This window comes from Indicator indicator, chromosome 9 (assembly GCF_027791375.1).
Source record: "Indicator indicator isolate 239-I01 chromosome 9, UM_Iind_1.1, whole genome shotgun sequence".
Lineage (NCBI taxonomy): Eukaryota > Metazoa > Chordata > Aves > Piciformes > Indicatoridae > Indicator > Indicator indicator.
Window position 1 is genome coordinate 11,222,444 of NC_072018.1, and position 24,267 is coordinate 11,246,710.

The 24,267-nt window shown below is 38.1% G+C and overlaps 1 protein-coding gene across 3 annotated transcripts in view; it reads left to right on the plus strand.

The window, feature by feature from the left end:
- CCDC88A (coiled-coil domain containing 88A) overlaps positions 1–23,175 on the plus strand; it is a 75,659-nt gene extending 52,484 nt beyond the window's left edge. For 2 of the 3 annotated variants that reach the window (XM_054383341.1, XM_054383342.1), the window contains exons 20-32: positions 2,511–2,788; positions 2,980–3,123; positions 3,806–3,992; positions 4,374–4,519; positions 5,154–5,246; positions 5,442–5,656; positions 12,417–12,500; positions 13,540–13,743; positions 14,055–14,126; positions 15,092–15,172; positions 16,596–16,861; positions 18,457–18,946; positions 23,111–23,175. In XM_054383341.1, coding sequence (XP_054239316.1) covers positions 2,511–2,788; positions 2,980–3,123; positions 3,806–3,992; positions 4,374–4,519; positions 5,154–5,246; positions 5,442–5,656; positions 12,417–12,500; positions 13,540–13,743; positions 14,055–14,126; positions 15,092–15,172; positions 16,596–16,861; positions 18,457–18,946; positions 23,111–23,175 — 2,325 coding nt within the window. The remainder of the gene's footprint in view (positions 1–2,510; positions 2,789–2,979; positions 3,124–3,805; positions 3,993–4,373; positions 4,520–5,153; positions 5,247–5,441; positions 5,657–12,416; positions 12,501–13,539; positions 13,744–14,054; positions 14,127–15,091; positions 15,173–16,595; positions 16,862–18,456; positions 18,947–23,110) is intronic. The other variant, XM_054383343.1, reaches the window with a different exon arrangement.
- Positions 23,176–24,267: the final 1,092 nt, after the last annotated feature.

Sequence of the window (24,267 nt, forward strand, 5' to 3'; positions counted from 1 at the left end):
ACTCTTTCAGTCTCTCCTCACAGGCGAGGTGCTCCAGCCCTCTGATGATCCTGGTGGCCCTTCTCTGGACATGTTCCAGCATGTCCATATCCCTCTTGTAATAGGGGCTCCAGAACTGGATGCAGTACTCCAGGTGGGGTCTCACCAGAGCTGAGTAGAGGGGGAGAATCACCTCCCTTGACCTGCAGGCCACACTTCTCTTGATGCAGCCCAGGATCTGGTTGGCTTTCTGGGCTGCAAGTGCACATTGACAGCTCATGTTGAGCTTCTCATCCACCAGCACCCCCAAGTCCCTCTCCTCAGGGCTGCTTTCCAGCCAGTCACTGCCCAGCCTGGATTTGTACTTAGGATTGCCTCAACCCAGATGCAGGACCTTGGTCTTTGTCTTGTTGAACCTCATGAGATTGGCTTGTGACCACCTCTCCAGCCTGTCAGGGTCCCTCTGGATGGATCCCTTCCCTCCAGTGTGTCTGTTGCACCACACAGCTTGGTGTCATCAGCAAACTTGCTGAGGGTGCACTCAATGCCACTGTCCATGTCACTGACAAAGATGTTGAACAAGACTGGTCCCAGGACTGATCCCTGAGGGACTCCGCTTGTCACTGGCCTCCAGTGGGACATGGAGCCATTGACAGCCAGGGTGTGGCCATCAAGCCAGTTCTTTATCCATCTCGTGGTCCACCCATCAAACCCATGTGTCGCCAGTTTGGAGACCAGGATGTGGTGTGGGACAGTGTCGAAGGCTTTGCTCAGGTCCAGGTAAATGACATCAGTTGCTCTCCCCTCATCTCTTCATGTTGTGACCTTGTCATAGAAGGCCACCAGGTTTGTCAGGCAGGATTTGCCCTTGGTGAAGCCATGCTGACTGTACCCAATCACCTCTACACTATTCTTCTGTCTCACTGACTGTAGACATTTGAAAGTATTTGCACGGTGAATTGCTTTCTGCCTTTTTTAAAATGATTTAGTTGTTTTTCTATGAGCTTCATCAAGCAATGCATTTAGCAATGTATTTTTTTTTTGTCACCGAGTATGACTGAATGATGATGTACCCAACAGACTGAGAAAGGGAGGAGTTCTCCTTCCTTGAAAATTCAGCTATTTTGCTTCATAGCTTCAGGCAAGTTGCAAAACAACTGCCCATCAAGTCTAAATCAAAATGAAAGGTGAAATATGTTCATGAAAATAAGAGTGATTAAGTGCAGACTAAGCTGGTACACAGGGGCTATGTCAAAACTGTTCTTGGGCAACTGTAATTGTTCTGTTTCTTAAAATGCCTATAAAGAACATGCAAGAGGGAAGAGATATCTTAAAGGATAACTGGGACTTCTGAACTAAATGAAACTTGGAATTCAGTCTGGGAAGTTTCACAGCATACATTTGCCATCAGACATTGCTTCATTTCCACCGAAAGATTCAGCTTTCTCATCTGTAACAAAGAATGCTGTGGTTCCAACAGAAAGGGATTTGTTCCTTAGTAACAACATGCACTGGAGTGATAGATTTTTTTTCCCCCCCCCTTTAAATAGATACCCTGAGAGTATTAGAAGTCTCAGTAGTTCTTCTTGTTCATCTCTTCAATAGGAACGAGAAGTAAACTAGCTTGAATTCGGTCAGGTGACATGCACATTGGGTATCACCAGTTCTTGAAAGTATCTTTATATTACCTTTAAGGGAAAGCAAAGTTGTTGAAGGTGGTTTTTTTTATCTGTCTAGTACTCAGGGCTTGAATGTATAACTAACCATTAAGTTAAGACACAATTGTTGGAGAAACTACACTTTTCTGCAAGAATACTTTCCACCAGATCTCACCACACATGCATAAAGTGATCAACATACATTACTGTTCTTGGAAGAGAACCATGAATGGCAGTTCATCACTAAAATAGATATGAGTAGTTCCTTCCAGGTGCTATTATTTTATTTCTCTCTGGGTAATGGATGGATGGATCACACCGGCTTAAGTCTCATTGTAAAGGTTGCTTGGTTAAAATAAGTATTTTATGGTGACTGTAGATATTCTGTACAACAAAGATTAAAGAAAAAAATCCATGCCAAAACGAACATTCCGTTAGTCACGTCACAGACTTGGCCTTCATGGTAGGAAGATCACAAGCAACCCATTTCTCTGAAATATTTTGATGATATAGCTGTTGAGAGGAAATTGTGCTTCTCATCTAGATGCCACTTGAACAGATATTTGAAGGTAAATAGTAATTTGATTTCTTGCCTCTCCCCGGCCCCTGCCATTTTAAGCATGTATTAAGTGCTTTATTGCAATACTGCTATAAAAATATTCTTGGACTATTTTGCTTTGGAATTATTTACTGGGAAATAAGAAAAAAAGTATTCCCATTACAGGTTGTCAGGTAATGAAATGGCTAGAAGGTTGTTTAGCTGCTAAGGGTTAAACCCAAAAAATCTTCCAATAGAAAGAGATAAACAAAATCACCCAAATCACCCGGGCTATGACATAATTTCTAGCTCTTTTCAAATGTTTATGGCTGCAGGTCGAAAATTCCACCCTCAATTCTCAAAGCACATCTCTTATGAATCAGAATGCCCAGCTGTTGATCCAGCAGTCTGCTTTAGAAAATGAAAATGAAGGTGTGCTTAAGGAACACGAGGACCTGAAATCATTGTATGATTCCCTTCTCAAAGACCATGAGAAACTGGAACACCTGCATGAACGCCAGGCTTCTGAGTATGAATCTCTGATTGCTAAACATGGAAGCCTTAAATCTGCACACAGAAATCTCGAGGTGGAGCATAAGGACCTAGAAGATAGGTAAATACTCATGCATGGCTAAAATTGGAGTCTGAGTGAAGGGCAAAAAATGCCCATGTAATTGGTATGAAAGAAATTAGTATTACTTAAATATACCATTAAGCTCTTGAAACTTTGAAACATTACTGTTAAAAAAAAATGCATGTTTTCATGTCCTTCCATAAAATGTTAGAAATTTTTTCTGTTTGCAGGTACAATCAGCTGCTGAAACAGAAAGTGCAGCTGGAAGAGCTGGAGAAAGTGCTCAAGATAGAACAGGAAAAAATGCTGCAGCAGAATGAAAAACATGAAACTGTAGCAGCAGAGTGTAAAAAGCTTCATGATGAAAATGAAAGGTAAAGCAAAAGTCTGATATGTGTATTAGCTCTAAGCACTTGACTGTACAATCTAAATAAGTATTGTGTCCCCTTGCATTTCTCAATCCCTGATGCTGCAATTCAGGATATTTATGATCCATACCTTATAGCAACTCCACTATGTTAGGCTGTGGTATGGCTGTTGTAGAAAAACTGAACAGGGGGAAATAAAAGAAAAGAGAATAAAAGAAAAAAAACACAAGAAATAATGATTATATTCCAAGTATATTGAATTCCACGGAGCATCTTGAGCACTGCCCAGCATGCCTGTGAGCTGTAGAGGGAGCAAGCTGCTCTGCATGAGAGGCGCAAGATAACTGAGGTTAGTACCAGCAGGTGTAGAAGTACAGTGAGTGACAAAGCCCAGCTTTGACTCTTGCAGCTGACCTTAGCAAGTGGCATCTTAAAACTCCTTATGATATCCTCATTTGGAAATCCTGCTTTACTTTCAAGTATATGGAGAACCCAGACTGTGTCTTAAATGCAGAATGCATCCTTATGAAAATTAAAGTGAGGTGGCTTCCCTGCAGTATGTGGTACTAAGACATTTTTGTGTGTTTTCTGGAGTAGTATAGAGCCTTGGCAATTTGTGTTTCATCAGGAATGTGGGTCATGAATAGACTGTCTGCATGTATTCTTTTATGATGTCTTTTCATTCCAGGCTTACTCATACGTACAGTCAGCTCCTGAGAGAGAATGAAGTTCTCCAAACTGATCATAAGAATTTGAAAACATTATTGAACAGTTCCAAACTCGAACAAACACGACTAGAAGCTGAGTTTTCTAAACTGAAAGAACAGTACCAACAACTGGATATAACATCAACAAAACTAAATAATCAATGCGAGGTATGTGAGAATTATGCTCTTTTTTTCTGTGACTGATATACTTCTAATATTTGTATATTTTAGTATTATACATATTAGTATTTGTAGATTCCGAACATCATATGAAGTGCCTGAGAACTAGTAATTTAGTTTAGAGATAATGAAGTGGGTCTGAAGATTAAATAAAATTACCTGTTGTACAGGCTTATGTTAGGTAAACTGTTTAAAGTTTTTTAAAGCATCAAAGAGGCTTTTATCAGTTGAGTCATGATCTGGTTAAGTTTCCTGTTTGAATTGACTATCAGAATCCATTGTAGACCTAATTTTTTTTTTAATAATCTCATTATCTGTGTGTAATATGCTCACATCTATATGCATGTACCATTTCATATATTTTAACAGCTGCTTAGCCAGCTTAAAGGAAATCTGGAGGAGGAAAACAGACATCTACTAGATCAAATTCAGACATTAATGCTACAGAATAGAACATTACTTGAGCAGAATATGGAAAGCAAGGATCTCTTCCATGTAGAGCAAAGGCAGTACATGTGAGTTTTTAAAACAATCTAGTTACTGTGATTAGGACAGTTACACTAATACCTTTATTTTTTAGAAAAAGCTTCTGGTTTATATATAGAGAAGTTAACAAGTGTGCTATTTCTGAAATGTTCCTCTTTTTTAAATAAAATGTGAATTACATACGTAAAGAAGATATAATTCAAACTTGCAAACATATTTCTAGTTCTAAAGGATTAGTTCAACTTTGTTACTGATTGTAATTACTGATGATACAAATGAGGAATAGAAATGTTATTTATTCCTCATTCTACAACAAGCAAAGTTCCTAGGCTTGTTTGTAAACTTTTTTTAGTGAATGTGAGAGAAGAGGAAATGTGTTTGTCTAAATGACTCTGTTAGAGCCTATATGCACTCTATTTGAGTTAAAAGGGAGAAAATTCTCTTGTGTAATATAGGCAGATGGAGGGGTTTTTTTAAGTTTTATATTAAACGTGAAACAAAAGATTTCTTATTTGCTGTCTCTCATGGTTTTTTTTCAATAAGATAGAATAGGTAAGAATTCCTCATGAAAAGGGACAACTTTCAGATAAGATATTCAAAGGAGCATGTTCATCACATTACATGTTTTTGAAGCATACATTATTGTTCATTTTCTGTTTATAGTGACAAGCTAAATGAATTAAGACGACAGAAGGAGAAATTGGAGGAGAAGATAATGGATCAATATAAATTTTATGAACCATCTCCACCAAGAAGGTACTGATGAACATGATTTCAAAATAGAGAGATCTAAAGCATGACCTACCTGTTCTGTTCTAGCTGAAAATCAACATTTCATTAAAAACGAGGGTAGCAGAACCATGTCTGTGTTACTACACACAAACTAGGAACAGTCTGAAGGCAGAAGTAATGATTATAAATGTCATTAATATACTGTATTCTTGCTAACAGGAGGGGCAACTGGATTACTCTGAAAATGAGGAAGCTGATAAAATCTAAGAAGGATGTTAATCGTGAACGTTTGAAGTCTGTGACACTTACACCTACTCGCTCAGAATCCAGTGAGGGATTTCTTCAGCTGCCTCACCAGGACAGTCAAGATAGTTCCTCTGTGGGTTCGAACTCTCTTGAAGATGGCCAGACTTTAGGGACCAAAAAAAGTAGTAGTGAGTACTGCAAAGCATCTTCTTTCAATGATCCTTGGCTAAATTATTACAAATTAAGAGGTGCTGGAAGAAGCTATGTGTTTGGGGGGGATTTTAAAGATAATTTTTTGTCTTTAAGAATTAAACCTGAATTGATTTATTAATGACCAATTTATACTGACTTCTTGAAAGTCAATGAGTGGGCAGGAACTATTTTCTAGCATTTCTGTAGCTCTAAATGTTAAAACATATTTATCATGCACAATGAAGGAGGAGGCACTGCTCCTGGGTCAGGTGAGCAGAATTTTAAACATAATGTCGGATGCCTAGTACCCTTTCTTTGTTTCTCCCTCATCCCAGCATGAATCCTTCTCCCTGTCCTGAAAGTGCTTTCTAAGATGTGGCTGTGCCAACATCCTTTAGTTGCTAAAAAGGTCTGTCTGAACGTGTTCCTCCAGCACCTCATAAAACCAACAATGAATGTTGATTATATTTGAATATGCAATATAAAGAGTAAATGTAGAGATATAACATGTTAAAAAGATGTGAATTGTTATTAATCCTCAAGATTAAAGTGGCTGAGAAGGATTACAGAGGTGTGGAGAGACTGAATATTCCATACACATACACATAAAAGAGCCTGACAGCCATCATGTTAGGATGCCCACAGTATAAAAGGCCAGATTCTATGCAGCATGGACTTCATTAACCTATATTTTTTGTTACCCACTATTAGCATGAATCAAACTCTCTAATTTTACACAACTTGAGACATAATCTTAGAGCCAAGTTATCAGGATGTAATGATTTCATTTTAAAATTATGCACCAAAGCATTTTGGCTGTGCATGTAAAAGCATCAGAATATAATGTATTCAAATTCACTTAAAGTCTTTGAAGTACTATTTTAAATTCGATGTCATGAGTTCCAAAAGACAGCAGATCGATATTCTGGGCTTTGTGCCAGCTATGAATTTGCTGTTAGAGATTATTAAAGTCAAGTATGCTACACTCTTTTCTTCTGTTCTTCTTGCAGAAGGTTAGTCAAAGTTAAAACCACCTAAAGACACTATTTCATGGAAACTTAAAATCAGATTTGTACTTTTTTAATAACTGAAGAAAACAGTAAATTTGAGGGTATGTTTTTGTCATTTTACTTGCTAACTTGTCCATTTGGAAAACTTAGCATTTTTCAGTGTAAAGGTCTCTCAAGGTTCAAAATAGGTAGTTTTGACTGTTAAAGCAACTGTCGCTTTTACATGTAAACTGGAAGTCTGGTGGAATTCAGGAGTGACTACAATGTGGGTGTATTAGTTTTAGTCATGAGCATGCATGCTTTGGTTCAGATCATTTGCATCTGTGTCAACGACTTCATGTTCTTCAAGAGCTCTTTTCTCTGAGTTTTCTTTGCATGATACTTGGGACCTTGTAGTGTGCAGTTACCCTCCTCCTGAAGCCATGGTTGAAGTTACAGTGGCTGATCCACAAAAGGTTTGAATTTGGTCAGACCTCATTAATTTTCTACTCCATGGACCTTGTTTATGTTCCTCTTAATCCCAGTGTATTTGTCCACAAACTGGAAGGGCTGATCTAATTCTGGATCCTAACCATCTTCTATTACACATCACTATGGAAAACTGCCATTCAGTGATGACAATCTTACTGAGACAGTTCATGTCTCACAAAGAGAACATCTCAGTGTGAGATTACTGGTAATGGTGCATATTCTGAAGACCATTTCTTCTAGAATGACAGTAAGTCCTGAGTGTTGAAATGCTGTGGCCCCTTTCTTTTCTGTAATGAGTGGCTTGGCAGTGATGGCTTCCACTGAAAGCTACAAGAACTGAGCTACCACCTGTCTGTGCAAATGCTCAGGTATTGTAGCTTTCCACAATGGTTAAAGGCAGTATAGGCTACAGGAAGAGACAGATTCTGTTCCATACTGATCACCTGAATGGTTCTAGAGAACAGAGGTGAAATGTCCTGTGTCCATAAGAAGACAACAGAAGGCAGCTTACATCCCCCCAAATTGCAGTCACACAAATTGGTGATGTTCCCACAAGCTGGAGGACAGAACATCTGATACGGAGTGAACTTTGAGATGTATAGGTTTCCTACCCATCAGAGAATGCAAGAGTAGATACTGATTCCAAAAGGAATTCTCCTGCTGCTCTTACCAATAAATAGACTCTCTATGTCTTTGAAAGTGGTGATGGAGACCCTTTTCCTGATACTCGACATTTTGTCATGCACATGTATTCAAAAGACCTGTGCTATGACAAAAACAGGTGATTTTGGTGCAGAAAGCACTCGTCTTCAAAAAAGGCAAGAAGGAATACCCAGGCAACTACAGACCAGTCAGCCTCACTTCCATCCCTGGAAAGATGATGGAGCAGCTGATCCTGGAGGTCATCTCTAACCACATGGAAGACAAGAACGTTATCAGGAGTAGCCAACATGGATTCACCAACGGGAGATCCTGTCTAATCTGATAGCCTTCTATGAAATTATGACCAAGTGGGTAGATGAGGGAAGAGCAGTAGATGTCATATATCTTGACTTCAGTAAAGCTTTTGATACTGTCTCCCATAACATCCTCATAGAAAAGCTCGGGAGATGTGGCATAGATGGCTGGTCAGTGAGGTGGATTGAAAACTGGCTCCACAACGGAGTTCAGAGGGTTGTCATCAGTGGCACAGAGTCACCTTGGAGGCCTGTGGCCAGTGGTGTCCCCCAGGGATCAGTACTGGGTCCAGGGATCAGTACTGGGTCCAGTTTTGTTCAATATCTTTATCAATGACCTGGATGAGGGGACTGAGAGTACCCTCAGCAAGTTCACTGATGATACAAAACTGGGGGGGGTTGGCCGACACCCTGTCAGGCTGTGCAGCCATCCAACGTGACCTGGACAGGCTGGAGAGCTGGGTGCAGGCAAACCTCATGAAGTTTAATAAGGACAAGTGCAAGGTCCTGCATCTGGGGAGAAGTAACAACAGGCACCAGTACAGGTTAGGGGCTGCCCTGCTGGAAAGCAGCTCCACAGAGAAAGACCTTGGAGTGCTGGTGGACAGCAAGTTCTCCATGGGAGAACAATGTGCCCTTGTGGCCAAGAGAGCCAGTGGGATCCTGGGATGCATCAAGGAAGGTGTGTCCAGCAGGTCTAGGGAAGTTCATCAACCTCTCTACTCTGCCCTGGTGAGACCACACCTGGAATACTGTGTCCAGTTTTGGGCTCCCCAGTTCAAGAGAGACAGAGATCTGCTGGAGAGGATCCAACGGAGAGCCACGAGGATGATTAAGGGGACTTGAGCATCTCCCCTATGAAGAGAGACTGAGATCCCTGGAGCTATTTAGTCTTGAGAAGAGAAGACTGAGAGGGGATCTGATCAATGTCTATAAATATCTGAGGGGTGGGTGTCAAGTGGAGGGGGCCAGGCTCTTTTCGGTGGTTCACAGTGGTAAGACAAGGAACAATGGGTTCAAGCTTGAACATAGAAGATTTCACCTCAACATGAGGAGAAACTTCTTCACAGTGAGGGTGACAGAGCCCTGGAACAGGCTGCCCAGTGGGGTTGTGGAGTCTCCTTCTCTGGAGACTTTCAAAACCCACCTGGATGCATTCCTGTGCGGACTACCCTAAGTGATCCTGCTCTGGCAAGGGGGGGGTTGGACCTGATGATCTCTTGAGCTCCCTTCCAACCTCTGATACACTGTGATACTGTTACTACCCTGTTCTGCAGAGGCAGCCAATGTCTCACAGAGTTTTGGAAACCCTTGTCTGATTCCAAAGGCACTCTGGAAAGAAGGTGGTGCTGGTGTGGCCATTCATGTGTGTAACACAAGTTAGATCCTGTGGGTAGCATGGTTACTGTGTGCTCCTCTTACTGCAGAGATTAACCTTTGTTTTTGTATCCATGTTTGGTGCTTGACTCAAGAGTACCACAGATCTGACATCTTCTTTGTGCACAGCGTTTGGTCTCAGCAGGGATGAGCTTTCACATAGGAAACCCAGGGCAGGCAAGTGGAATTCTTTTTTTTTTTTCTCCAGAGGAAAACGGATTCCTCTTGCTAGCTTCCACATCAGTCATTTGAGATTCAGGAATTCAGGCTATTAGTAAGCCTGTCATCTTTAAATAGTAGTACCTGTAGCAGGCAATCATGTCATTGCAGCAGTAAAAGTAGGATGTTAGGTTCATTTTCTACCAAAATATTTAGAAGATGTCTTCCTAATGTTTTCTTCTGTGCATGACCAAAGGATTTTGAGGATTTGAATACTATATCTATACTAAATTCCCTCGAGTATTTCTGGAAAGCAGGAGGATTACAAAATGGGAGATTCTCTGATGAGTGAAGGAATTCTGCAGTACTCATCATTCATTCTCAGCTCAGAAAGCAAGAACATGTTCATGAACACTGAAAAGAGAAAGAAACATTAGGGTATTATAATTAGGGTTCTTCGATTAGATGATTACTAAGCCCCAAAAGAGTTCTCCTGCCATCCTGTCTTTAATGTCTGTTGGAATAAAGGTGTAAAGAGCTAAAGTTGCGTAAGCTGAACTTTGTATTGTCCATTTTGTTCCTTTCTGTAGCTTCATTATTCCACTGTTTTTGGCAGGACGTTTCTTTAGTCATAGTCTATGCAGAAATTGTTAACGTAATCCTTCTCTCAAGGTGGTTTCAGTTTACTGAGGGACAGGTTTCTGTGTATGATTTTCAGGATATCAATTGCTGCCATGGAGTTTTCAGTTTGGTACTATAGCTGAGAGGCCTATATGACTCAAATTATTCTTAAACATCCTGTGGGTATTTTTTAATAAGATTTGGGTGGACTTGTGTAATTAAGAGGAATCAGTTATTTTGTCTATAAAGTTGGAAACAGAAGTTACAAAAGAATCTTGTTTCCACCGTGACAGAAAGTAAAAAGAGAGCAGGATCACCTCTTCAGTTGGGTGGCATTAGCGCTAAAACTTACTTGCTAGAAAACTAGCTACTCAGATGCTGTGTCTGGTGTTCCTAAAGGGAGATGTATTCAAAGCTGTGCACTGTTACATGCAATTAGATACACACCATTGGTGTCTCTTTTACTGGAGTTTTACCAGCCTCTCTGCTTTTTTTCGAGACAGTCCACATCTATGTTTATGTTGGATTTGGCTTGTTTCCTAAAGATCTACCATAGGAGGAATGCTTTAGTGATCTGAAAAAAAACCAAACTAAACCAAAGAAGTAGTTATTTTGAAGTACCTGTAAGTCTGTGTACATCATTAAAAAAAAAAGACAAGTGAATAATTCAAAGGTGACGTCATACTTGGCGTACTCCTATCTTACACAGGTAGCACATGTGCCCTTTGCTTCTCCCTGTTCTTCCCCACCCCACAGTGTTAAGTACCTGACATAGGAGGGTGTTTACTGTCCCTCTCCAGTCAAGACAGAGTTACATTCTCCAACTGTGAAAACTTCTGGACACTTGTAGCTGTGCCAATCATGCAGTCATTGGAAGTTGTAAAATACAGTGTAAACTTCTTACTCTAAATGTAAGCACAAAACAATATCATGGTGAGGGAAATTTCTTTCAAGGTAGTTCATGTTCACTTGTAAATGCACACGTGTATATACTGCTGTGTAAGTTAGAAACTGCTGTATAACAAGATGAAAACCAAGGCAAATGACAAAGCATGTGTCCCAAAAGTGACTTCAGAGAGATGAAATATGCAGATCTTGGGCTAACAGATGGGACTATCCTGCTTTCATATCTGCATAAATAAGAACTTTGGGGGAATTTCATGGTGCATTTCTTTCTGAATCTTTACATGCCAATTGTTTGCATGTGGCTTCTGGATGCTTGGCAGTCAGCTGATGTCTCAAAGTGCAGGTGTCTGCCAGTCATCAGTTACTAATGCAAAATAGCTGAATCTAAGGACAAGATTAATTTGTCATTTCCGCCTCCTTTACTTTTTAATACTATTTGTAATTTAAACTCTGTTTCTCAGTATTACGTATCTTAATTTTCTCTTCGCCTTCAACAGATGTTACAGCGACACCCATAGCTGGATTTTCTTTTGCTGAATTTTTGTAATATTTGGTATTTTTTCAGAAAAAAAAAATTGGTGCATACCATTTCAGCCAATAAATCTTTATTTTATCTTTCTTACTACAGATTTGAAATGGATCATCTCAACAAAATATTAAAGTCACTGCACACAAACTGTAGATTGAACCTAAGGTCCATGTAATTCTTCTACAAGACAGCAGATGACCCAAATTAGTAATGAGCAAAAAATGTAACAAATTAAGACCAATAATAGATTGTGTCCTACTAGAGATGCAGGGCAAAGCATTAAAATGTGATTAACCTCAAAAAATAATGCTATGAACATAGATTAAGATAGAAGTACTTAGAGTCACTTTCATTTTAAGCTTTTTTTGTCTGATATTTTTTATGTTCAAGAAATGTTGCTTTCCACAGTAAAAACTATTTCTGTAATTATCTCAAAGTGACTTTTTTGTACCAAGAGCTTGGCGGTTAAAACTTCCAGACTGTATTACACTCTTCACCATTATTTCTGGTGCATTTCTGAGTATTTTAAAGTTTTCATATTTCAGTGTAGCTTTCATATTTCATGGTCACAAAGAAGCATGAGAATGATAGCTTTTAGCATAGGATATAGCTTAAACTCAGACATTCATTTCTGTCCTTAGTTTCAACATTTAACTTCCATCTGTTCTTCTCCCTTTTTTTCTTTCATTTCCCTGTTTCCGTTTTTCCTCATGCTATGACATAAAAGTGGTTGCACTGAAAAGACTGCCCTTTTTGAGGAACAGACCGAAGGAAAAAGACAAAATGAAGGCCTTCTACCGTCGCTCCATGTGTAAGACTTTATGACAGTTCAGCTTCTTTTAAATGGCTACACTGGCTTCCATTACTAATTTTTCACTAATCTCTCCCTGGACTGCGCTGTATTTTTCCTCCTATTTTGCAATGTGCAAGTCCTGATACAATACAAGGAGCTGGAGCTTTTTCTCCTTCCCGCCCCCCCTTTTTTCTTTTTTTTAACCTTGGCACTGAATACTTTATATATGTGCATATGTGCACACACGCAGACACATACATCTCGACATGCACAAGCACACTCCCACATATATATATATATTCAGTGCATTGTGATTGCATATATTTGTATATATAGCTGTCTATACACACGTCTCTATGTATATATAAATTTACAATGCACTCTGTTGACCTAAATGGTTCCAAATTACACGTCTCATAAGCCTTTTGTTAAAAAAAATCACTGTAATTTTTTTCTGTTTAAAGAAGGTGTAGAAAATAGTCCAAGGCTGTATGGTGGTCTGTCACTCTTCATCAGTTGTTGCCAAAATGTTGTACTGAGTTACTTTATTGTACTTTTTAATGAGGGGTGGACAGCTTTCTCTAGTTCTGTGAAGTAAAGGTGAATATCATCAGATGTCATCTTTTTCAGATCCTTTATTTGCTACTATGTAAAATGCAATATCCCTGCAGTAACCTGCACTGTACAAGGATCCCGTATCATTGTTGGCATTCTGTTGTATTAGCACCTTTGCCCATTTTATCCTTATTCATCCCATTTTATCATTTCCCATGTTATATCAAGGCTTCTAACACATCACTGCAGCACAAGCATGGCGATTATACCTAATAAAATCAGTGTTAAGAACCATACTGAGCTGGAGGAAGTCTCTGACTTACAGCACTTCTCATGCATTGAGCTGACGGCATGTCGTAACATGGATGATCTTGTGTTTAAATCTTCTGGTATTCAGTGCGCTTTTACTGCTTATAAAACTGTCAAACATTTTGCAATACAAAATAAGAACCAAAGCAAATACATTGACCATGCTTATCATTTGCTTTCATTTGCATCCCAGCCATGAATGACCTGGTGCAGTCCATGGTCCTAGCAGGAGGACAGTGGACAGGTAGTTCTGAACATCTGGAGGGTCCTGATGATATATCTACGGGTAAAAGGAGAAAAGAATTGGGAGCTATGGCCTTCTCTACTACAGCTATCAACTTTGCAACTGTCAACTCTTCTACAGGCTTCAGATCCAAGCAGTTGCTAAATAATAAAGGTATAGGTGGAAGCATTTTGCACTGTGATGTGACTATGTGTAACAGCAATTTCATATAAATAATCATTTTGCTTGTGTGTTTTAAAGATTGCTTTTTGCCAAAAAACTTAATAGCGGACTTGCACTGCGAAGATGATGAAGAGATTTAATAACTGCAGCTGTAAATGTTTCAGGACTACAGAATGTTCCCTAAGTAAAAATGGATTGGTTTAAAAAATATTTTAGTATGTTTTACACATGATAAATATTTCAATAATTTTAAAAAAATCTATTTTTTATTTTACATCTTCATTTATGTCTCTTGTGTATAGATACTACATCCTTTGAAGATGTAAGTCCACAAGGTATTAGTGATGATTCTAGTACAGGATCAAGAGTTCATGGTAAGATGTGAACCTTAATTAAACAAATTTAGGATGTATTATGTGAATGTTTACGAAGTTTGCAAAAAAACAAGTGAATGGCATCTTTAGAAGTGAGCATGCTTTCTGTGATCTGCATATCTTGTGAATGTATAATACCATTTCTTCAGATTATTCTTTTCTTTCTTTACTACTACTTCAGATGTTCTGTATCTCTGATAGAAAGTATCTATGAAGTGCATCTGAACAGGACCAAAACATTTTCCCTTTAAAAAATTTATTTGGAGTTGGTAGTAGAATAAAAGAAGTTAAAATGTCAATCCTAAAAAAAATCCAAAAACATCAAATCCAAATCTGGCCTGATTTTTCAATAGTTATTGTTCAGCAAGACCTAAATTTATCACTATATTCTCTGAAATCACTACATGTTCCTTCAAGCAAAGCTGTGAAGTGAAAGCTGTAATAGATTATTTAGAGGTGAAGTTTTTAGTTTAAACATGAAAAATTAGTGTGAGCAACAAAGTTTTTTCAAGATGTTAACAGTGCATTTCCCTTGTATTGGATAGGAGTACAGGACATTTTCTGTGCAGATGCTCTTGCTCCTCCTGCTCGTGGCATTTCAACAATGTGCAAGGTTCCTTGTCAAATCTGTTGTAAGTGACCTAATCATGAGCAGCTTTCTGCATGCCCATCCTGGTTTCACATTAACCAGTTAGTTTCAATTCTAAACATACACTCTATTTCTCTTTTCCTCTCCCCTGTACCTTACTATTCCTGTAGTGCCCTTTTCTAAAGTGTCCTCTTGGACTGCCTGGAAATCCCTTCGCTTTCTGATCTGTAAGAAACACTTTGTTGACAATGGGCATGCTCAGCCTGTGAAATAGTGCATGATTCCTGCCTCTGAGCATTCTGTGATCAGAATGTAAAGGTACCATGTCATCTGCTAAAATTTTGTTCATCATGCTGTATCCTAATTTTCCATTCAGCTTCCAGACCATCCAGCCTTGATAGTGGTAGAACATCCACTAGCAATAGCAATAACAATGCTTCTCTCCATGAAGTCAAAGGTATGTTGTAGGTGAATTTGCATACATCCCTCTTTTCCATTGTTTGCTCTATTAGATCATGTATATAGGTTATACAAGCAAAAACTGACTACGAAAATCCCTACAACACGCCACAGCATGCTTTTCTTTTAAGCATTTTATAGCCTTCATTCCCCAAGTGAGGAAAGGGTACAATTATTCATAGAACTCAGGTTTTTAATAAATATTGAAAGGGTGATATTATTATGTAAGCTATAAAACGTTTTAAGCCAAACCTGACCTAAGTTAAAATGCTACAAGGAAGGAATTCCCTCACTTTTTTGCTTGGTTTTGAGCAGAGAAGCTGCTCCATGGAAGTTGTTTTTTTTTTTCCCTCCTAGCACCCTAGTCATATGTAGTGCTGATGCAAGGCTGTATAGTGTACAATACAAACAGGACAAAATGGCACATGTAAACTTCTATATTTTGTTTTAAAAAAGATTAATAATGACCCTGGATTTAGCAATATTCTTCACATTACCTTGATATGTTTCTGTTTATAAGGGCTGTTCTAGCTAGAGCCCATTGTACATACTACGCTAGAATGCTGCCAACTCCAGACTTCATTTAGTATTCGTGTCTTGCTTTTATGAAACAGTATCAATTTCAGAATTTAGAGATGAAGGCTAGCTTAAAATTTTTATTAGTGTATTTTCCATTTGATTACTCCCTTCAGTAAAAGATCCTTTCAGATAGTCTTTGTCCCAGTTTCTCTAGAGTATCAGAAATTTCTCTGTCAACGATTTATCTTTCTTCTACTTAAGTTAATTTCTTAGTAGCAACACTAAGTAGGAAGTACTTGATTATTAATCAGTATTTTTAAAGCAATTTAGAAGTACTGAAAAATTAAAAGAACTGGTGTTGTGGGATTTATTTTACGTTTACATTTAGTACCATATGCTTCCTTCAGGTCACAGTTGTAATAAAACTAGAAGTAATAGCAGAAACTGTTGGAGAGGCAATATTCCTAAATAGTTATTGTCAAAGAACTATGTCAAGGAAAGTATTTTCTTTCAGTTCCATCTTTCATATTTCATTCAATGTAAAACTCATTAACACTGTATTAGAGTATGTGCCTCACCTCACAAGAGTGGAGGCATCTCTTTAGCCCCTTGGAATAGATACTAGGAAGGTGGAAGCCCCGATACAAGTAAGAGGTAGTTTTTTATTCAAGAGCTGTCATGACATGTTTAAAGAGATGTAATAGGTAAGTGAGAGGTGTACAACTGCATTAATAATATATTTGGGTTGAGTGAAAAATAAACATCTGGGGGTTTTAGCATTTTGAATTGAATTAACATTGTTAACTGAATCTGATAACATTCTGGATTTGAGGAAGGTTATACTGTTTAACAACTTCCATAAAATGTTCTTGTGGAATACTTAATGCCGTTTACCCCCAAAGCAGGTGCAGTTAACAATCAAAGCAGGCCGCAGAGTCACAGCAGTGGAGAGTTTAGCCTGCTACATGAACATGAGGCTTGGTCTAGCAGCAGTAGCAGTCCTATTCAGTATTTGAAAGGTCATACAAGGTCTAGTCCAGTGCTCCATCAAAGAAGGTCTGAAACACTGGAGGGTCGTGGAAAACAGATCAAAACTGGTTCTCCTGGAAGTGAAATTGTTACCCTGCAACAGTTTTTAGAAGAAAGCAACAAAAGTACCTCAAGCAAGGTTAGTTTAAAAATATTTTAACTACCTATTAGCCCATATATGGGCACAGAATTAGTAGATGACTTAAAGTGAGAAGAATTGCTTTAAAACTTTGTGGGGATTCTGGTTACACCTACATTAAGAAATAGTGTGGGGTTGCACCCTGATTAACTGTACTTGCTGTATTACACACAAAATCTTTTAGAATTTTGCAGTTTGACTCTTTCCTGGTTACTGAATTAGGTAAGAAAATTTATCTCCACTGCACAGAATTGTCCAGTGTATTGATGCACTCAGCAGAGTTCAGATGGAAGGCCAGAAACTCGGAGTAGGTTTCTTCCAGTTCAGTACTTGTCATCAATAAGAACTGTTTTCAGATTTGTCTTATGTCAACAGGAAGAAAGGTGCTTTACTTCATTCCCTGAAAAGAGATTCTTGTCTGCTTCAGTTTCATCTTTTTAACTCTACTGTACAAAAAACCTGACCTTGGAGCTCATTGAAATCTGAGAGGAGTAAGACAGTGTTTCTGTAAATCAATGATAGTTTGTTAGAAGCCCAAAATCTTGTCTATGCTCATATCCAAGTTTCTTCATCACTAATTCATGAGTAAATCTGTCCAAAAGCTAGAAGTGCTTTAGGATAAAGCAAGTTGCTGTGACTAAGGCCTATGAAGAGTAAGGATCAGATTCCATCAATTTTAATGATACAATTAAAACTTAAAAAATACTCAGAACTGAATTGATTAGGGTCATCTGTGACTTGAATCTGATTAAGTTTCTGTATTTATGGTTAGATACTTAAAAAGACCTTTCACCTCTGGTCTCTGACAAGGATTTTTATCTCTTAAGCATTAACCAATGCTAAATCACCCAAGTTGTCTACTCCAATGCTGTTGATAAGTACCAGAATCCATTTTGCAGCATTATAGAATCATTGAGGTTGGAGGGGGTGTTCACGAGGTCTGCATTCAGTCTTTTGCCAAGCATTTCCTTAATGCTTTTAGCTTAATTCTTTCCAAACTGACTCTTTTACCATTTTGAAAAAGACTGCAGTCTTTCTTTCTAGGTCTTAAGTCTTTTCTCCAGATAGAAAAGACAGGAAGCTGGCTTGTCCAGATACAAGTACCAAAGGTGCATAAAGGTTATGTACTTTGTGTCGCTTCCTAAGATTTTTGTCGTTATTATTTGAGTGTTTTGAGAATATAAACTTTTAGCTCCAGATGATCAGTACAAGTTAAAATAGTAGCCCATATGGAATTACTTGGAAGTATTGATGAGTGATGGCAGAGGGCAGGTGAATGAGAAAATAGACTTGAAAGTTTTGATTGTCTGATTTCTTGAGTTAATCAATATTGCAGGAACTAATTCCAGATAGTTGTGATCTTGACACCTAGTTTTCAAAGTACTTGTAACCTGTACGGAAGAGTCATGAATATGTACTGTAAATGTTTAATCTGCTTTTAGAACTGAGAAATTTAAAAAAACAACAGAAAAAACACCAAACCCAACCAATAAATCTTTTTGGAATTGTTTTTCATTTCTATCCACAAAGAGTGCTTAAGAAAAGGTCAAAAATTACAATTGAAAAATTTATAATATGTTTCATATTTTTGACAGTTGAAATCTGCAAGTGAAGAGAATCTTTTAGATGAAGTCATGAAAAGCTTATCTGAGTCTGCAGAGCTGGCAGGAAGGGAAAAGCTAAGAAAACAGCCATCTGCTGGTTGTGGTATTGTGAGATCATTAAGCGTGAAAACTACCGCTGATTTCTCAGATGGACGATCCATTAAACCAGAACAACTTGTAAGGCCTAGCCTTCGTAAAATTGAAGACACCTACTTCACTAGCTCTCCAATAAAATTTACATCAGGCACTCAAGGGAAGGCCAAATCAGTTAAAGAAAAGATACAAGTGACTGTTTCCCAGCAACAATCGAGAGATTGCAATCCTTACGCTACCTTACCTCGTGCAAGCAGTGTGATTTCTACAGCAGAAGGAACTACTCGAAGGACAAGCATTCATGACTTTTTGTCTAAAGACAGTAGGCAACCTGTATCGGTTGATCCAGCACCATCTACCGCTGACAGAAGTGTTCCATCAATCTCCAGTGAGTACTCAGCACACCAGTTACCTTCTTTTTTTCACTGTGTGGCTTACAGAGGAGATTGTGTTCCACAAAGTAATGCAGCTAATACAGTTAAACTACATAATCTAGGATGTAACTCTGATGTAACTAAGACTTCAAGAACAGAAAGGTCAGATATTCATGAGAGAACCTTGCTAAGCACAAGCACGTTTAACAATAAAGTCAGTATGTCTGGTAATGACAGTACACGATCAGTTACTTTGGCTCCACCATTCTTATCCCTTAACACTGAATTAGTTAGTAATATAAGTGGATTGCCTTCAAGATCTACATCAAAAACAACTGATCAGGCAAATCGGTCAGCATTTCAAGCAGTACTGAAAAATCAAGAGCAGTCTTCTGCTAATCCAAAATCTGATCATAGTGACCAACAGCCAGGTCTGACTAGTGAGTTTGTGGCTACCACCTGTGTAAACACCAGTGAGGCTGACTGTCCACTCCTGGTTTCTGAAGATAATCAAACTGTGTGGTATGAGTATGGTTGTGTATGATAAGAAGGTTGTATTATTAAGTCTTCATATGTGATGTATAGGTGTTCTCAGTGTTCACTGGATTTAGAGAAAGCTTCACTTCAGTGAAAAAAATACTTTCATGTTATATCTGTGGGTTGTTTTCTAAGAGAAATGGCATAGAGCTCAGTTTTGTACTCCAGCATGTCTGAATGTAAATTGTAACCTCACCAAAGTTTGCATGAAATATTAATTGCATTGTATATATTTTGCATGCCTTTAAAAGTATTTATAATACAAGCTATATTTTCATTTGTCACACATTACAGGTATTCTGGTTATTTCCTGTACATTACCAAGTGCATGTTAAACCAATCGCATGCTGCATTGCCAGAAATGGCACAGTGAGCAACATCCAGTGCTTTTCAGTTGTGCTCATGCTTTCAGATGTATCAGTAACACATTGATCCTGTATTTGGAGATGATATCCTTTAAAAGTGAGAGGCTAATGAAAAGAAGCACTTAGCTTTCAGTGTCCTACCCTTCTCATTTATGCCATATCCTGGCATAAATGCGTTTTGTACAAGGAACGAGTTACAGACTAGTAATTCAGTGCCTCTGGCGTGCACAATAAATATGAGTTGCTGTTCATACTTATTAAAACATTTTGACATTAATAAATACAGAGACCATTTGTAAGTCTAAACATAAATGCTAATTCTTCTGAAGAGGTACTAAATAGTCACATGGTATGCAGTACTTGTAGTGAAAAAATGAGCCTTTCCACCTTTTCCCTTTTGTATGCTTCGTCTTTCCATGGCTGGTGTACAAATGTGAAGCATATGGTCTTAGCCGAAGTCAAATAAGAGAGTTCTGTGAGACTCCTTGTGTTGTGTGGTAATAAAAAAACCTCTGTTGATTATGGTGGAAATTCATTTTTTCTTCAAGTAACACTAATATAGTAGAAAACAAGATGTATAACAAAAATAACAGAAAGAATTAAATTAACATAGTTAGATAAGAAATAACAAAAATTTTTCTTGCAGAATCATAAGAGTAGAGAAATAGTTAAGCCAATAACTCACTAATTCCAGCTCAAGAGAGGTGTTAAGTAATTGCTTTAAATGCCACTGTTTCTGCAACTGCTTGAAACATTTTAATCATAAAGAGTTTTAAATGGTATTGTACACAAGATCTTAGATATTAGCACCTTTTTTTGCAAGAGGAAATAGTTACTGAGTTATTGTAGGCCAAAATTGCATGTACTGTAAAACAAATGAATAAAACTATACGTAGAGGGAAAGTATTTTAAATTGAAAATAAGTATTAAAAATTATAAATGTCATACTCTGATTTTTCCATCTGAATTTGTTTTGTGGCAATTGTGTTACTGCTGTGTGGGTTGATTTTTAATTCCTGTGCTTAACTAGCAAGAGGTAGGTGTGCTATAAATGCACCATTCTCCAAGGAAAAGCAGTAGACATACCCTGTATTGTAGTCCATAAGGTCTCTATTTCATACAGCAGAACTGGTAATAAAATGCAGAGATAGCCTTTCCAGAGCTCCATCTACGTTTCAAGGTGTAGGGAAAAGGAACAAGAGGAGGAGAAGATGGGATATTCTGTGCAAGGTAGAATTACTGTTTTACAATGTAAAGCAGCCATCCAGACAGATATGCCTGTCTGCAGGCAGCCGTTACTACTGGGCCGATAAATTCTTACTTCTCCTCAGTATTCACAGCATGCTGTTAATTAATGCTGTGTTTCCTCTAGAATTGTCTCACACTAAAAAACAGAAATCCAGATCTGAAATACAACCTTAATTTCACCTGCATTTAGTGCCACGCAGCAAGATCCGTGTTCTGACCTTGGGTCAAGTAATTTGTCTTTGCTTCCATTAATCTGACACATTGAGGTGTGTTTGAATTAGCTTTGAGATAAAGAGCGCTGTTCTCTGAAGTGACGTGTGCATAAGGCATTTTGCAAATTATTTAACGAATTAGAAAACCTTCTTAGCTCCGACAGCGCTTAATAGAAACTCGGGCTGTGCTACCAGTGCCTCTGTTTTTCTGAACTGATGACAAGCAAGGCTGTGTCTTGCATTGAGACTGCGTGTTGTGAGCAGAACATGTTTTGTAGCTAGAGGTGGTGGTATCTTCTGTGTAGGTGAACTGTTCCTCTTGGAGAAATGGGATAAGTGTTCAGGCATGCTATTATCTCCTTTGCCAGCCTTGTCTTGCCTAGGTCTATGCACTGTCACAGCTACAGAAAGTTCAGTATTGTCTCCAGAGCTATTTATTACAAAATCTCCATCATGACCACTGAACCCTGAATGTAATCTTGAGCAAGGCCTAGATCTAAAGAATAATTTTGGAAGTTACCCCTGTAGAGTGAAGGTGAAGCTTGCTATCAAGGCAACAAAGTGTATTTTTCCCAGCTGCTGCCCATGGGACACTTCAGTTTGTATTGTTTCATTTCTTTTCAAAGTACTAAGCTTTAATGCACAAAACAAATCTGACAGTGAATCTGTATGCCTGATATTTAATGCCCTTTTAGCCTTACTCCACTGGGGAGGGGAACAGCATTAAAACAACTTCTCTGCTAAACACAAAGGACTTTGGAATACTTGAGTGTCTTTGAACATTAGTCCCATAGATTCTCTATGGGAGTTCTAGACTAACTTTGTCCAGATCAAGCTGCTATTTTGCATTGTTTTGTAATTTTTTAGTGAATTGTATTTCACTTCTGAGGATAATAACATTTGGTTCTCTTTCTTTAGCTCGAGTTCAGCTGCAGCAGCAAAAGCATGCTGCTAGAGACTTTAATGTTACTGAGAAGTGGTCAACAATTGTTTATTGTATAGGAAAGAAGACAAATGCTTTAATATATAGAAGGATTATTTTTCCTCTGCTTTTTGGTCTTTATGCTTTTAACAACACATACATTAGAGATGTCTCCTTTGGTCTGTGCTTAACTAGTGGAAGGTTCTGTGAAACTCTCTCACTGCTGCCCCCTGGCCATTCAAATAGATGACTGCAAACAGATGGTGCACTCACTCATTCCTTGGTCCCTGCTGTTTTTAAAAATGATACGTTTGGGCTTTGCATGGTGATGATAAACACTAAATACGTGGCTGCCAACCAAAAAAGCTTTTGTGGTTCAGGCTTGGTAACTTGCTTGCAGTTAAAGGTTTGCTTGATGTTTTGGCTTAAAGGAATAGTAAATGGAGATACTGTGTTCTGCACGTTCAAGCTGTTGCATGCAAAGGTCATTTTCTGTTTTGCAGAACTGAATGTGAACATTTCTGTCAGTGTGTTGTAGCAAGTGAAAATGCAAAGATGAGTTAAGTTCTCTGCTAGTTCAGTCAGCCTTGATTACATTTGTTTTTCTTGTCATACAGGCAGAAATTTATGGTTAGTATATCTAAAGGTTAAGCTTTGAGAGTAATACCCAGTTGTTCTTAATGCTAAGATGACTTTTAATGAGTATAGTTGAACAGGCACATCCAGTGAGTTTCTTCTACCCCTTTCCTCTCCCTTTTTCTCTGAAATTTAAAACAAAAAAAGTATTTATATATTCTTTTGCTCTACTAATAAGTAGAATGTATTTTAATGCATGCGGGTTTTTTAAATGTCCTGATAAACACAATGAATAACATGAAATGCTTTTCTCTGCAGATGTGGAAGCTATCCCAGAAAGCAGAAATTCAAAAAGCAGGTCTAGGGAGCAACAAAGCTCCTAATTCTATTGCCCACTACATGAGATGTGGGCCAAGTGGTGAGTTTCCTGCCCAAAACGTAAATGAAATTTCATTTACAACAAACTAACAGTATTACATGTAAGACCAAGTGCATATTGCATTAACCAGATGTAAATACCGCTTGCTTAACTGGCTTTTGTCTTGCTTATTACGTAAGCCAGAACAGGTTGTTTTGCAGCAGTTATTTTGCCTGTTTAGGCAGGGAACTGGATCCTGTTTAGCCTTTTGCCTGTAAAAATTACGTTTATTTCCAGTTTTTAAATCTCTTGAAGAAGAAAGTGTAAAGAAATCGGTAGTAATATTGAAGTCAGACCTTAGAAAGGGACATATAAATCTAAAAGAACAGTTTAACAAAGCATGAAGTATTCTGTTCTACATGGAAGCTGTCTTTTTATAAAGCTTGCCTTTGACATTCTGTCCTTCTCTTGACTTCATTAAAACATCTTTGATGCATGCTATTAGTGCTGTTAGTTCTGTTAGTGACTTAACTCTGTATTTTACATTTCTGCACTTCAAGCTTTTCTTACGTTCTTTTCTCTTTCTACCTTTCATCTGAACACAGAGAGAAAAGTGTCCTTCAGTATCTCAATATGAAGCCTTTATAACTGAAGTAACAAGACAGCGACTGTAGGATTCGTTAATAAAAATTAAGCGAATTTTTTACATTCTTCATGACTAGAGCAGGCAAGAAATAAAAACCTACCTATCTACCTACCTTCCTTCCTTGAATCAAGGAGCTCTACTGGAGTCTACTGCCGAAAATTTGTAGATGATCTTAGGAATTACTGCACATTGCACTGTTAAGGTCTACTGAATAAAGGACAGTTCTCATCTCCCTAAAGACCAAGAATATTAAGGTCTCAAGAATACTCCAGGGGGGGGAGGGTAAAAAAAAAAAAAAGAAATTCCTTTCATCTTCTGTTTAAGGAATTAGCCACTTATTTGCTTAAGCTTCTGCTTAGTAATTAACCAAACCCCCCGTAACTAGCAGTTTGTATTTACTTCTGTAATCTAAAATAAATGCTGTAGTATTTTGTTGAAATTGACTGTATATAAAGATCCAAAACCTCGCAG